Here is a 16090-nt window from a genome sequence, read left to right on the forward strand (position 1 = left end):
TTTGATCAAAAATACATTAAAAACAGTAATACAGTAAAATTACAATTTAAAGTAACCATTTTGATATATTTTAAAATGTAATTTATTCCTGTGATACCAAAGCTGAATTTTCAGCATCATTACTCCAGTCTTCAGTGTCACATGATCCTTCAGAAATCATTCTAATATGCTGATTTGCTGTTCAAGAAACATTTACTATTATTATTAATGTTGAAAACAGTTGTGTGGCTTAATATTTTTATGGAAACCGTGATAGTTTTTTCCAGGATTCTTTGATGAATTGAAAGTTCCAAAGAACAGCATTTTTTAAAAATAGAAATCTTTTATAATATTATAAATCTTTTGTCACTTTTGATCAATTTAATGTGTCCTTGCTGAATAAAAGTTTTAATTTCTTTCCAAAGCCATCTTACTGACTCCAAACTTTTGAATGTAGTGTGTATTTGTCAAGCTGTTCTCGTGACAATCTAGGTCAAATTTCATTACAATAAAAGTTTCTCTCCCTCTTTACAGCAACTTGTGTTCAACTCAGTTACAAACTGCCTGGGCCCTCGGAAGTTCCTACACAGTGGAAAACTCTACAAAGCCAAGAGCAACAAGGAGCTTTACGGCTTCCTGTTTAATGACTTCCTGCTCCTCACGCAGATCATCAAACCTCTGGGCTCGTCTGGAATGGACAAGGTCTTCAGTGCGAAATCCCACCTGCAGTATCGCATGTACAAAACGGTGAGACATTCTTAAAAATCTTATTTATTTGCAATCATTTTTGACCTTTAAAGGTGCCCTCGAATGAAAAATTGAATTTACCTTGGCATAGTTAAATAACAAGAGTTCAGTACATGTAAAAGACATACAGTGAGTCTCAAACTCCATTGTTTCCTCCTTTTTATATAAATCTCATTTGTTTAAAAGACCTCCGAAGAACAGGCGAATCTCAACATAACACCAATTGTTACGGAACAGTCGGGGTGTACGCCCCCAATATTTGCATATGCCAGCCCACGTTTCCAACATTATAAAAGGCATTAGACAAGGGCAGCCAGTATTAACATCTGGATCTGTGCACAACCAAATCACCAGACTAGGTAAGCAAGCAAGAACAATAGCGAAAAATGGCAGATGGAGCAATAATAACTGACATGATCCATGATAACATGATATTTTTAGTAGGGATGTCCAGATCCGATCACATGATCGGAAATCGGGCCCGATCACGTGGTTTCAGACTCGATCGGAATCGGACGTTACCTCCCGATCAGGACTCGGATATATATGTATTAGGGGTGCAACGGTTCTCTGTAAAAAAAAATCGAAACGTACGGTTCTCCACTTACGGTTCGGTACGCACTTGCACCGCGGTCCATCTCGAATGACGACGCATCTATTGGTTAATATGGTTTGTTTAAAATAGCAACGTGGAAAACAGACAGAGTTCAGATAATGTATGTTTCAGTCGATGGATGCACAAAACGTTACAACAACGATAATCAGAAAGCGTGGACAAAACAGTCACTCTTTGTAAACTGTTAACTGCGAGTGCTGTCTGCTCTAATGTCCAGTCATTTACGCCGTCATCACCCGGGTGTTGATAGCGCGCGAGCGCAGGTGAGACCTGAACAGCACACGTTGCTATCTGTGTTTAAACTAAACTCATTTAAGCCTTGCTGATTTAAACCTTCAAGAACAAGACGCGAAAGAGAGCTCGCACGCGCTGTGAGAAGATTTGTGTGCGCTTATCCAAAGCGCGCACACGCTTATTTCAGTCAGCGCGCAAATACTGACTTCTCTTTCAAGTCTTGCGCTTCAGCAGACAAATTCATACAAAAATTATGTCAACATGCCCGTCTTAGCGAGTATCCTAGCAAACATAGTCGGTTATGTCTTAAGTGAACGTATATTAGTCGAGAAAGACAGCGCATGTGTAACAGTATATGTACTGGATCGTGCATGTCTTAAAGGGAAAAAAAACTATTCCTGCTGCCTGTTTTTAATGTTAAATCAAACAACAAATAACAAAGAAATCACTCACTGCTCTTGACTGAATAGTTTTTGTAACTTCAGTAATGATTAATCATTATTTATTTTATACAGTAAAGATAATATGCAGTGATATTTTATATTTGATTTCTATTTGATTACTGTTAGATACCTGAAAAACCTGAAAAGCACTGTTTCTGGATCTGTTTTTTCGCTCTTCTTTATTCTTTTTTATGTATTATAGAAGTATCAGATCGGGACTCGGTGTCGGTAGATACTCAAAATCAAAAGACTCGGACTCAGACTCGAGGGCAAAAAAACGTGATCGGGACATCCCTAATTTTTAGTGATATTTGTAAACTGTCTTTCTAAATGTTTCGTTAGCATGTTGCTAATGTACTGTTAAATGTGGTTAACGTTACCATCGTTTCTTACTGTATTCACGGAGACAAGAGAGCCGTCACTATTTTCATTTTTAAACACTTGCAGTCTGTATAATTCATAAACACAACTTCATTCTTTATAAATCTCTCCAACAGTGTAGCATTAGCCATTAGCCACGGAGCACTATCAAACTCATTCAGAATCAGAAGTAAACACTATAACAGTATACAATACTCACATAATCCGACGCATGCATGACGAACACTTTGTAAAGATCCATTTTGAGGGTTATATTAGCTGTGTAAACTTTGTTAAGGCACTGTTCAAGGCAAGCGCGAGCTCTGTGGGCGGATAGCACGGGATTTAAAGGGGCCGCAGCATAAAATCGGCGCGTTTATAATGATGCCCCATTAAAAAAATTAATAAAAAAAAATCTATGGGGTATTTTGATCTGAAACTTCACAGACATATTCAGGGAAAACCTTAGACTTATATTACATCTTTTAAAAACATAATCTAGGGCACCTTTAATATAATATTTGGCCCTTGGCCTGACTCGTTGACCTCTCTCTGCAGCCCATCTTTCTTAATGAGGTGCTGGTGAAGCTTCCAACTGATCCTTCTGGAGATGAACCCATATTCCACATATCTCACATAGACAGAGTCTACACTATACGTGCTGAGAGCATCAATGAACGGTATTAACTAATTATTAGTTTTTCATTAGATCTGACCCATTACCCTGCAATATATGTGCTCATATGCTCTTATAAATGCTGTAAATCACATATTTTGACAATCTTCCATCCTGTAATCCTACAGGACAGCTTGGGTACAGAAGATCAAAGCCGCTTCTGAGCTTTTCATCGAAACAGAGAAGAAAAAGAGAGAAAAAGCCTACTTGGGTCTGTCTCACATATTTCCTCACTGCATTAATAAAGCCATGAATGCTCTGAGTGTTTGCTAAGAACTGGTGTTGTGTTACTATTATGTTTGCAGTAAGGTCTCAGAGGGCCACTGGTATCGGGCGGCTAATGGTGAACATTGTTGAAGGCATTGAGCTGAAACCCTGCCGCTCAAATGGTAAAGAATGAATACTATATGCTATAAGGTGCTTTACTAAGTTATTCTAAGCATTCTGATAATATTGACCATATCGTAAATGTCCATTGTGCGCAGGTAAGAGTAACCCGTACTGTGAGGTGACGATGGGCTCTCAGTGTCATGTCACTAAGACGCTACAGGACACCCTGAACCCCAAATGGAACTCAAACTGCCAGTTCTTCATCAAAGACCTGGAGCAGGACGTGCTGTGTGTCACTGTGTTCGAGAGGGATCAGTTCTCCCCGGACGGTCAGTATACTGAAAATATACTCGTTCACATACTTGCTTATTTATGCATGTGTACTCTCACATATAATTGTACACCTTGCCAGTACCGGGTTGGACCCCTTTTGCCTTCAGAACTGCCTTAATTCTTTGTGGCATAGAATCAACTAGGTGCTGGAAACATTCCTCAGAGATTTTGGTCCATATTGTCATGCTAGCATCACGCAGTTTCTGCAGATTTTTTGGCTGCACATCCATGTTCCACCACATCCCAAAGCTGCTTCATTGGATTGAGATCTGGTAACTGTGGAGGCCATTTGATATGGTGAATATAGTGAAAGTATAGTGAACTCAAGAAACCAGTTTGAGATAATTTGAGCTTTGTGACATGGTGTGTTACGCTGCTGGAAGTAGCCATCAGATGATACACTGTGGTCATAAAGGGACGAACATGGTCAGCAACAATACTCGGGTAGGCTGTGGCATTTAAACAATGCTCAATCGGTACTAAGGAGCCCAAAGTGTGAAAATCCCCAACACCATTATACCACCAGCAGCCTGAACCTTTGATAAAAGGCAGGATGGATCCATGCTTTCATGTTGTTTACGCCAACCTCTGACCCTACTATCTGAATGTCACAGCAGAAATCAAGACTCGTCAGATCAGGCAACATTTTTCCAATCTTCTATTGTCCAATTTTGAATTGTAGCCTCAGTTTCCAGTTCTAGGAGTGGCACCCGGTGTGGTCTTCTGCTGCTGCAGCCCATCTGCTTCAAGGTTCGACGTGTTTAGAGATGCTCTTCTGCAGACCTCGGTTGTAATGGGTGTTTATTTGAGCTACCATTGCCTTTCTATCAGCTCGAACCATTGTCCTCTGGCATCAACGAGGCATTTTCACCCATAGAAGTGCCATTTACTGGATATTTTCTCTTTTTTCTGACCTTTCTCTGTAAACCCTAGAGATGGCTGTGCGTGAAAATCCCAGTAGATCGGCGGTTTCTGAAATACTCAGACCAGCCCGTCTGGCGCCAACGACCATGCCATGTTCAAAGTCACTTAAATGACTTTTCTTCCCTATTCTGAGGCTCAGATTGAACTTCAGCAGCTTTGGGCCCAATTTGGACATTTTCACTTAAGGGTGTACTCACTTTTGTGGCCAGCGGTTTAGACATTAATGGCTGTGTGTTGAGTTATTTTGAGGGGACAGCAAATTTACACTGTTATACAAGCTGTACACTCACTACTTTACATTGTAGCAAAGTGTAATTTCTTCAGTGTTGTCACATGAAAAGATATAATAAAATTTTTTAATGTTTTTAAAAGAAGTTTCGTCTGCTCACCAAGGCTACATTTATTTAATTAAAAATACAGTAAAAAACAGTAATATTGTGAAATATTATTACAATTTAAAATAACTATGTACTATTTAAATATATTTGACAAAGTAATTTATTCCTGTGATGCAAAGCTGAATTTTCAGCATCATTACTCCAGTCTTCAGTGTCACATGATCCTTCAGAAATCATTCTAATATGCTGATCTGCTGCTCAATAAACAATTATGATTATTTTCAATGTTGAAAACAGTTGTGTACTTTTTTTTTCAGGATTCCTTGATGAATAGAAAGTTCAAAAGAACAGCATTTATCTGAAATACAAAGCTTCTGTAGCATTATACACTACTGTTCAAAAGTTTGGGGTCAGTAAGAATTTTTATTTTTATTTTTTTGAAAAGAAATTAAAGAAATGAATACTTTTATTCAGCAAGGATGCATTAAATCAATCAAAAGTGGCAGTAAAGACATTTATAATGTTACAAAAGATTAGATTTCAGATAAACACTGTTCTTTTGAACTTTCTATTCATCAAATAATCCTGAAAAAAAATATTGTACACAAATATTTTGTACAATTGTACACATTAAATGTTTCTTGAGCAGCAGATCAGCATATTAGAATGATTTCTGAAGGATCATGTGACACTGAAGACTGGAGTAATGATGCTGAAAATTCATCTTTGCATCACAGGAATAAATTACTTTGTGAAATATATTCAAATAGAAAACAGTTATTTTAAATTGTAATAATATTTCACAATATTACTGTTTTTACTGTATTTTTAATTAAATAAATGTAGCCTTGGTGAGCAGATGAAACTTCTTTTAAAAACATTAAAAATCTTAGTGGTTCCAAACTTTTGGACTGTACTGTATATATTACACACACATACACACACACACACTAGCTTTCAAAAGTTTGGGGATTTCTTTTTATTAAATTAATGCTTTTTTCAGTAAAGATAAATTAAATTGATCAAAAGTGACAGTGACATTTACATTGTTACAAAATCATTTTTATTTAGAATAAATGCTGTTCTTTTGAATATATATTACAGTTTCCATGAAAATATTTAGCAGCACAACTGTTTTCAACATAATAACAAATGTTTCTTGAGCAGCAAATCATCATATTAGAATGATTTCTGAAGGATCATGTGACACTGAAGACTTCAGTAATGATGCTGAAAATTCAGCTTTTTAAAAATAAAATAGAAAACAGTTGCCTGGCTATCACCAGACCAAGCTCAATTTAAAATTGAACATTGGTCTGGGGAGTTTGCTATGTATTTCCTACTGCACAAGAGGCGTGATCAACGAGCATTATTCACGCAATTGGATAGTCCTTCAACCAATCAGATCAACAATCCGGGTGACGTACTTTTGCAGAGCGATGCAAAAACTCCAGACAGGTTTAGTTTGTATTGGTTTGTAGCATTGATCATCGGTTTGCAGAAGCAGCAATGGCATCGAGTGATTTTTGCAGGTTGTGCAAAAAAACATGAAAGTGAGTGATATTTACACCCAGTCGAGCGATTTGTTTGCTAAACTAAAGAAGTCATTTAGCATCGTTGAGAGGTTAAAAGGAATTGGATTGACGGTCGTGCGAGAGACGTCATCGTGTTATACCCGCCCAGAGCCATAGAAAGAGCTCTGTACCCGCCAATAGCGAGCAAGGTGGATAAGCCAGTCTGTGATTGGTTCCCGCAAAAGGGTAACAGATGTAGCAGAAATGAATGTACGGGTTTCCAGACTGAGTTGCCGGGCGAAATCAAATCGCTGGCAGATCAGGCTGGGTTTACCCAGTCGAAGAAAACAGATATTTTAAATTGTAATAATTTTACAAAATTGCTCTTTTACTGTATTTTTGATATGATAAATTCAGCTTTGGTGAACAAAAAAGACGTTTAACGTTTAAAAAAACTTACTAACCCCAAACATTTGAACAGTAGTGTATAAACATAACCACATACATTTTTTCTCTCTCTCTCTCTACATCTTTCACCCCATTCTATTTCCTGTCTTGTTAGATTTCTTGGGCAGGACGGAGATTCGGCTGGCCGACATCAAGAAGGACCAGGGCTCGAAGGGCCCCATCACCAAGCGTCTGCTGTTACACGAAGTCCCAACGGGAGAGATTGTGGTGCGACTGGACCTTCAGCTCTTTGACGAACCCTGACCCACGTTGTTTGACCTGACCATTTGACCCCCAGATTCAATATCTGCTACTCCTCCGTGTTGAAAGCCCACCAGCCTAGTGTGACAATCTCACCCAGCACCATGAAACCCAAAGTGTGAATGTGTGTATTTGCACAAGCATCTGTGAGTCTGCAAAATGCTGTAACAGTCTTAATCAGTGATCCCCATTGGATTCTTATTGTCCTAGGTACCGCTTCAAGACAAGTCAAGTGTGTGAGTGAAAATGAAGGAGGGGAAATTTCAGTTCTACAGTGATGTAAAGGATGTCTCAGGATGCTGTAAGTCTTAAAGGGTCAAACGTACAGTAGTTGTTTAATGCTCTAATGACCCGGGAATAGTAGTGCCATTTGATGCAATATTCATACTAGAACACACAGAATCATTACAAATGCTGTGCCATTCCAGTCAAAGTCTCATTATGGGTGAATCTCACGAATCTCTTATTAACATAATTACAAAATAATCTCTCATTCTCATACCTGTAATTTAAAAAAATAGGGATATTATTTAAATTAAGTGTTTAGACATCATGGTAGTATTTGTTTTACTGCCTTGGTTATGCTGGTTTACATAAAAAATACTGTAATTTATAAAAATTACCACCATTTAAAAAAAAATTTTAACAGGATTAATTTTTAATGCAAACTATTTTGAAGTTTTTGGGGCATCCTGAACACATTTTTGTGAGATTCACTCAATAGTCTTACTGACTATTTAACATTTATTCCATAATTTCAGTCATTAACACTACAAACTAAAACCAGGGTTTGTTGGCAAACCTTTCTAATGTCAACCGATTCATTTATTTTATTTTATTTTATTTTATTTTTTTATCTATTTTTCGTGAAAGAGACTGGTGACAGTTCAACAACCGAATGTACGCGATACGTTTCTTTTTGAGGGTCCATTAAATGTGAGCATGTTCAGGAAAATTTACAGCAAGTCTCGAGAAGATACAGCCACAAACGCTCCGTGGAAAGACTATTTTGAAAATTGTTGTATGTTTTTCAGCATCTTTTGTCATGTAACTTTTATTTATTTTTATGTTTTTGAGAATGGGACGCATCTCAGAGCCCAACAGAAATATCATAGCAGGTCTCAAGGGACATTAGAAGAATTTCCGAACGTGTCAAATATCCCTAAATGGCTAATATATCCGGTGTGGTGGCTGTATGAGTTTTGATTTTAGCAATAATTCAGCCAGAAGTTCTTCAGTTTCTCCCCTTATGTTCTTAGTTTTATTGTGGTACATCACAAAGTAAACTATTTAATATATAGTACTGTATTTAAGTTTGAAACTGCATAACTAATGACATCAGTTTGTTTTTGACTGATGTATGTTTATTTTTTATTTTTTTTTATTTTTTTTTATTCTTGTGCTGTTATTAGGCATTAGTGATCAACACTGTAGGATTTGTCATATTTGTAAAATTGAGAGATGTCAGTTCATATGTTATGTTCTTCCTTTTTTTGTTGTTTATTTCACAAAAAAATGGGATTTAGTGCTTAAGTTGGAAGGTTGCAGCATGTAGAAATTATGTTGAAACAATCCTAAATGAACCAGAGAGCAAAAGGGATCAATCATATCTGCTGCAAATGTCTCCAGAAAGTGCCATCTTTACATAGATGATGGAATGTGTTGAATTTGTGAGGGTCTTATTTGTTCGATTACCACACTACTGAGCCTGAGAAAGGTGCTGTTTCTTTTTGGACTGTAACAGGGATCGGTTTTGTTTAATTTGTGTGTGTGAATGAGTGTGTTTTCCTGTCTAGATGCAATAGACACATTAATATTCCACTGCTGTGCTAGTGAGATGCCAGAGTGATCAAGGAAAACAGCTATTGTGGGGCCAGCAAGTTATTCCACTCGGTTTTTCTATGTGTGTGTGTGTGTGTGTGTATGTGAGAAAGAGTGACTCTCAGTGCTTTGAATGCTTTCTGCTGGGTCACTTTCCCAAACCTCATCTCCAAGTACATTTTAGACAATGCAAGGGGTCATGGTCACACATCTTTTCCCTGTCTTATTCTCCTGGCGTTCCCTCATCTCTTATCACGCACTGTACATTTCAGACCTGAAGATTTGCCCCCAACTTCATTATTTTTTAATAAGCAAAGTCTCATTGATTGAACAGTAATATATGTGTCTATGTTTAAAACTTTGAATGGAGTATAATATATTACAAATTGAGAAGTAAATATGTTGATAACAGCGTATTGTTATCAATTTAGAAGCAGTGTGTTGTCTTAATGTTGCAAATAAAACTCAACTGGACCAAGGTAAAGTCGTCCAAATTATTATTATGTAGTGGTACTAGTACTTTTTTCGTTTCATATACAGTGTTTTACTACTCTTTCAAAACGAGCATGCATGTTTAGTTAAAAGAATACCATGGATTTCTTTGAAAATTTGATATCAGCTCCCACATATCAAAGCATTTTACTTTTTGTTAGGTCTGTTTTATCTACATTGTGAGAAAAGAAAAATACTTAACAGTGGCACGCGACTCACGTACGGACACGCGCAGCATGTTTCACAGGGGGCGTGCCAGTCCGATTACGCAACGTCTTATGGCTTCACGGACCAATTTGAACAACAACCTGATCATTTTTATGTAAACGTTTTTGTCCTTTAAGTACATTAATCCTGTTTTCATTGGCTATACAGCCGTTGTTAAATGAGAGCCTTTGAATTCAGTTTTAACGACCATTGAACGGCATGTCCTGATTTCCGATGGACAAGTAAACAAGCGGTGTCTATGAAAAACACGGTCGAAGAGTCGAAAGAGAGCAGCACAAAAGCGCTGAAAGGGTAAAAACACTCTGGATTGCCATCAATATGGTCATTTCGTACTGCTTTATACTCTTGGTTAAAGAAAACGCGAGTATTTTGTTTTGCACGTTCACTGTCCTCATTGTGTAACTGTACTGTTTTTCCTCTCCACCATAAAAAGGAGCCATCAAGTGTACACTTCTTAGGGATGTTCGCAATTATGTCCTTCCAGAGAGTTCGCCGTTTGAAGGTACATGTTCATTACTGTCACTCAAGTTGAACAGTATCTAACTCAAAATTGTGAACAGGCGCTTTCCACAACTAGTAGATGCCCAGTGCTTGTTTTCAAATCAGTAAAGATACAAAGTATTACGCGTTTTCCTTAAACTATTATATAATAAAATATTTATCTAGCATGAAAATGTAATAGCACGAGCCCTCCCCCTTACCTTAGTGGTCTGGAATCTTTATAATCTAAAACTGCCATGCCATCTATTGTAATTAACAATAATAATTTAATTAATAACATACATTTAATAAAATTGTGACTCCTATCATTTTGATTGACATCACGACAAGTAAAGAAATAAGTTATATTTTGGTATTATGATAAATGTAACTAAAAAATCTCAAATTTGTGGAAAGTGATGAAACCTCTCATACAAGAATATGTACAGTTTTGCTCAAATCTCTTCGAATCCAAATGTCAGCTAATGAAAAAAATGGCAGAAATCTATGCTGCAAATCAAATGACTTTGTGTGTCTTTAATTCAGTTCCTTTGGTTGGAAGCTTCTTGGATTCAAAGGAAAGTTCCTGCATTGACACCGCTCTGCACCAAAGCAAATAATGTCAAGAAGCCTGTCAGATATACAAGCATAAGTAAGCTTTATTGACTTTTTGTCGTGTGTGTTGTCTTATTTTAGGAATATTGATGAACTTTAAAAAATAAAGGTACATTATTGGCAGATTTCATGAAGAACCTTTAACATCCATGGGACCTTTGCATTTAACAAAAGTAGCTTTATAGAGAAAAAAAAATGTGGTTGTTTTAAGAACTTTTCACTGAAAGGGAAACCCAAAACTTTATTTTAAAATTCAACATGACATGAGAAGAGATATCACTGCAAGTGGAAGGGAAGTTACTTTGATTAACAATAACAAGGGCACATAAAAAATTTTTGTTCGCAGATAAATCATTTATTATAAATACTACAAAATTCCATAAAAATAGAAGAACTGACCATTTTTTATGTCATGGTAACTTAAAGGGTTAGTTCACCCAAAAATGAAAATTCTGTCATTTATTACTCACCCTCATGCCGTTTTACACCCGTAAGACCTTCATTAATCTTCAGAACACAAATTAAGATATTTTTGATGAAATCCGATGGCTCCGTGAGGTCTTCATAGGGAGCAATGACATTTCCTCTCTCAAGATCCATAAAGGTACTAAAAAAATATTTAAATCGGTTCATGTGAGTACAGTGGTTCAATATTAATATTATAAAGCGACGAGAATATTTTTGGTGCGCCAAAGAAAACAAAATATCGACTTATTTAGTGATGGCCGATTTCAAAACACTGCTTCATGAAGCTTCTGGAGCATAAATTAATCAGCGTGTCGAATCAGCTGTTCGGAGCACCAAAGTCACATGATTTCAGCAGTTTGGCGGTTTGACACGCGATCCGAATCATGATTTGACACAAAAGATTCATAACGCTCCAGAAGCTTCATGAAGCATTGTTTTGAAATCGGCCATCACTATATAAGTCGTTATTTTGTTTTTTTGGCGCACCAAAAATATTCTCGTCACTTTAGAATATTAATATTGAAACACTGTACTCACATGAACTGATTTAAATATGTTTTTAGTACCTTTATGGATCTTGAGAGAGGAAATGTCATTGCTGGCTATGGAGGCCTCACGGAGCCATCAGATTTCAACAAAAATATCTTAATTTGTGTTTTGAAGATGAATTAAGGTCTTATGGGTGTGGAACGATATGAGGGTGAGAAATAAATGAAAGAATTTTCATTTTTGGGTGAACTAACCCCTTAAGAGTGTAACCAAAACTGTGAACGTGATTTAACCAAGTACAACATGTTAATGAATCAACATTTTTATTGATCCTGAAACAACATTCCAATCAACCAATCAGATGGGATTACACTTAATAAACAGTTTATGTCATGTTTATGTCAAGTTTAGGCTTACAACCAGGGTTAGGTGCTTCTACATCAGTATTATTCACCTATCATTTCCCACAGATTTTAGGGATAAGTTATGGGTAGGGTTAGGTTTAAGGTTAGGGATAGGACAAAAATTTTCGGACAGGCATGTTGTTCCAGCATCAAGAAAATATGTTGACCCAAATCACAGTGACCATGAAAAACACAGTTGCTTTGTGCACAGACTTATAGAGTTATATGAGTGATTTTTTTTTCATGCTTCAGTTACATATATTAATATAATGTTATCTTTACCCTAGAGAAAGCGAAACCAAAAACTATAAATGATATTGCCAGATTACTGCAGCAAAAGACAAAGGAGACCAAAGAGAGGAAACAATCGGTGATCCCTGCATTGAAAGCTGCTACAAGTACAACCAAACCGGCTACACCACATCAACTGAATGACCAGAGTGATGCCAAAGCAACCGTTTCTAATGCAAAAGTTCAAACTTCTACCAGCACCCTTCCAGCAATTGTTACTGTGGAATGTTCTTCAGAATCTGCGACTCTTGTGGACACTAAACCTGTTCAGTACATTGTAGATGTAGAAGCAGTTACAGGTTCTTCTCTGAATGTGGCCTCCAAATTGCCTGTAGCAGCGAGCAGAACTTTCTGTGAAACCACACCTGACACTGTCCTAATAGATTCTGCTGTGGATTTTGCATATTCAAAATGTGTTGACCAAATGGCCATGGAAGGTCTGCATAATAAGACATGCACTGAAATTTCAAATGCAACAGATGCAGCACCCAAAGCTGTTGATTCAGGTGTAGAGTCGCCCACTAGTAATGTTCCACAAGAGGCTTCAACTCAAGGAGATACGACTGCAAATATCAGTCAAGTTCCTGAGCTGTCTTCAACAAACACCAAAGAAATCAGTCCATCTTCTGAGGATGTTGCTTCTGCCTCTAAAAAACTTAAACCAGAAGTAGATGAAATAGTTAATATGCCTGAAGTTATGGCAAATTCTGAAGTTTCATCTGCGCATGAGGACGGTCATCTGGAAGAGTCGTTTTCTGATTCAGAAGTTGTTACAGTGACCAATGCATCAACACAGTACTCTTCACAACCTTCTCAATCTCAAGACTTTATAGCTCCCAATTGGCCTTCAAATGTCAATGCAGATAAAACACCTTCTAGCCAAGAGATCATCAATCAGGCAGTCGGCTCATTTCCAGTTGGCGCAGTTGAGTCCATAATGGATATTTCCAGTATTGAAGGTGTGGCAGTTGCCTGTGGTGAAGTTCCAACCCTTCGAGAAGTTTGTCATGAAGAAGCCATTCCAGTCTCTGACCCCATCCCAGAAGCCTCTTTATTTAAATCCACCGATGATCTTCCTGTTGTTGAGACCATATCTGCATCTCTAAGTAAAGCCGTAAAGGTAGATGATATGTCAGAAATGTCTGGTGATGCTCAAAGCTCCATCAATCTGAAGGACCCAATTCTAGCACAAACTGATGTTTTAGAGGAAGAGATGCAGAAAGAAGAAGCATTTGAAGAGTTGCCTGAGGGTATGTCATCCCTCCTGCATTCAGTGCCTACATAAATCCATTTTTTTTTATTTTTTTTATGCAACCTCCCCATTTTTTGTGGACAGTTATTTGTGGGAAAGTACTCCAAGATATTGCAAATGTTATATGTAAGCAATAAGGTACTCACTTATTCATGATACAGCACTAGCCTCGAGTACCTTATTGCTTTTATAAAACGGTTACCACACAATACAAATATTAAAGCCAAAAAATATATGTATTAATGCAACTATGAAGTAAAATCATTAAAAGCCTTCCTTCCGCCAGATAAAATAGTCCCTGATTGTGAACAGCAACAGACGTTACATTATTTCGCCATTAGATGGCGGCAAAGACTGTCTTTTTGATGAAGTCACTCAGTATCGAAGACTTTTATATTGAAAAGATTGAATTGTTGTGAACACGGAACAAGACACAACCGACAAATGCTTTGACTAGCGCTGTCAGTCACGGGAAAACCCCTTAACTGTTAAAAGGACAAGATATCGCAGCGGACATTTAAACAGATTTTTTTATTATGAACATAGGACTGACCTGAAGGAAAATGCTAAATCTGAATGCAGGTAATAAACTCGCTCACTCATGATCTTTCTCACAATACTCTTCTACATAATAAGTAAGTTTCAATGAACAATATCAGTTGAGAACATACAGTTTACGTTGCTAAGAGTAGTTGCTAAGGGTGCCACAGAACCATTGGGTGAAGCGGTCATAGCCATGTTTTATTGTGAATAAAACATCAGAATAAATGACAGGAATTACTGTTTTATAATATAAGATTCTCAAGCTCTATAGACAGATGCAGTTTTCATAAATGCATCTTTTTATGCAATTCATTGTTGAAATACATTTACTTGCGTCGTTATTTTGCCTTTAAGATTTTATAGTGCAACTCAGACTCATAAGCTTTCAATCTTTCATTTTTATATTTTAATGTTTTTGTTTGTACTTTGTCATGCTTGATGCATATCATGCATTTGTTATTATCATTTACTAAAATCCATTTGTTTTATTACATTGCTGTCTGTATTGAATCAGCGTGGTTTTCTCTGTGGTAAAACCACAAAGTTGTGGAGGCTTTGTTTTCTTTTGAGCTATTCTGATCTTTACCACAAGAGGGTGGATTGATCTGTCTCTTGACATCATTTATTATGGATTTTTATGCAAATATGTTTATTGTGATTAAGTTCAAATGTATTAATAGATATAAATATTTTTACTTAAAAACAAAAATATTTAGCATCAAAGACAGAAAGCACATGTTAATTATGGCTAATATTGATATTTTAGAATTACTGGATGTTGATGAGAAACAAATAACAGTGATTTCTCTCTCATCTGCAGCACAGCTTGATCCAATACAGAGACTCTTTCTCGACAAGATACGGGAATACTCCACAAAGAGCCAGTATGAAACACATTCCATAAATCAAATAGCATTGAAACATTCCAATATAGACTCACATATTTTGAATACTGCATTTTTTCACATTTAACCCTGTTTGTGGGGTCCACATAGAGCCTCTGGTGGTCCCGTAGATGCTGGACCAGAATATGAGAAAGCTTTCAATGAAGAACTAACCAAACTCCAGAGACTCTATGGGGGTGGAGACTTAAGCAAGTTCCCAGAATTTAAGTTCTCCGGTGGGTATATTTTTGCCTTTGTGTATTTAGAATGAATATTAAAGTTCAGATGATCTCAGAAACTGTTTTTTTTTTCTCTCTTTTTTTCAGAGCCTGTACTGGATGAAAGCAGCTCAAAATGAAAAGCACACCATGGAAATATGTCATTCATGATAGACTATATTTTAAAATGCAATATTACATCAGTTTATAAATGGTTAACTTATTTGAGAAATGTACACAGAAAAAAATAAAAAATATTGTTTAAACTTTGACATTTCCAGACTGTTCTTCATTTAATGAAACGTTCTGAATGACAATTTAAAATTGCCAAGCACCGTGCAAAATACATATTTTATAATATAGCCTGCATGTTACATTACATTGTCCCCACAGAAGTCTCCAGGGGGCGAGCACTTTTCCCTAAACAGTAATGTCTCCTCCCACCTCATAAATATTCATGAGCAAAGTTGCCTGCGTGCCGTTACGCTGTGACGACATGGAAGAACTGCGGGTCCCGATTGCTGCAGCCGCTTGTCATTGTGACGAAGATTGGCACTAAGGTAAGCTGTCACTCAAAATCTTCTTTTCCGACTCCCTATCAATCAGGCGATCTGGGCCGCACACTAAAAATGCACTCGGCACATAAGATCGAGCTTCCGTGGGAGGTGCGCGGTCAGGATGGTTTTAGCCTGAAATCAGATGT

General features: G+C 37.0%; 2 protein-coding genes across 13 annotated transcripts in view; both read left to right on the forward strand.

Annotated features, from left to right (window-relative positions):
- itsn1 (intersectin 1 (SH3 domain protein)) overlaps positions 1-9503 on the forward strand; it is a 54100-nt gene extending 44597 nt beyond the window's left edge. For 10 of the 11 annotated variants that reach the window (XM_048196400.1, XM_048196402.1, XM_048196399.1 and 7 more), the window contains 6 exons: positions 514-726; positions 2938-3059; positions 3184-3266; positions 3361-3444; positions 3541-3714; positions 7057-9503. In XM_048196400.1, the coding sequence (XP_048052357.1) occupies positions 514-726; positions 2938-3059; positions 3184-3266; positions 3361-3444; positions 3541-3714; positions 7057-7205 (825 nt within the window). In that variant the 3' untranslated portion in view covers positions 7206-9503. The remainder of the gene's footprint in view (positions 1-513; positions 727-2937; positions 3060-3183; positions 3267-3360; positions 3445-3540; positions 3715-7056) is intronic. The other variant, XR_007185743.1, reaches the window with a different exon arrangement.
- Positions 9504-9635: 132 nt separating this feature from the next.
- On the forward strand, positions 9636-15656 carry si:dkey-22n8.3. Of its 2 annotated transcripts, XM_048196411.1 has the most exons (7): positions 9636-10034; positions 10177-10245; positions 10770-10875; positions 12487-13740; positions 15106-15169; positions 15281-15405; positions 15496-15656. In XM_048196411.1, the coding sequence occupies exons 2-7, from the start codon at positions 10204-10206 to the stop codon at positions 15525-15527; spliced, it is 1623 nt and encodes a 540-aa protein (XP_048052368.1). In that variant the 5' UTR covers positions 9636-10034; positions 10177-10203; the 3' UTR covers positions 15528-15656. The 2 variants fall into 2 exon arrangements, with proteins under 2 accessions (XP_048052368.1, XP_048052367.1); XM_048196410.1 differs by lacking the exon at positions 15496-15656 and having other exon boundaries at positions 15281-15489.
- Positions 15657-16090: the final 434 nt, after the last annotated feature.

This window comes from Megalobrama amblycephala, linkage group LG7 (genome assembly GCF_018812025.1).
Source record: "Megalobrama amblycephala isolate DHTTF-2021 linkage group LG7, ASM1881202v1, whole genome shotgun sequence".
NCBI lineage: Eukaryota > Metazoa > Chordata > Actinopteri > Cypriniformes > Xenocyprididae > Megalobrama > Megalobrama amblycephala.

What these genes read in the sequence shown, in the direction of transcription:
- si:dkey-22n8.3 (XM_048196410.1), top strand. Translation starts at nt 10,204, where the DNA reads ATGTTCGCAATTATGTCCTTCCAGAGAGTTCGCCGTTTGAAG. An exon ending in AGAGAGTTCGCCGTTTGAAG is followed by an intron (nt 10,246 to 10,769) that starts GTACATGTTCAT and finishes TCTTTAATTCAG; the next exon opens with TTCCTTTGGTTGGAAGCTTC. An exon ending in ATTTGAAGAGTTGCCTGAGG is followed by an intron (nt 13,741 to 15,105) that starts GTATGTCATCCC and finishes TCTCATCTGCAG; the next exon opens with CACAGCTTGATCCAATACAG.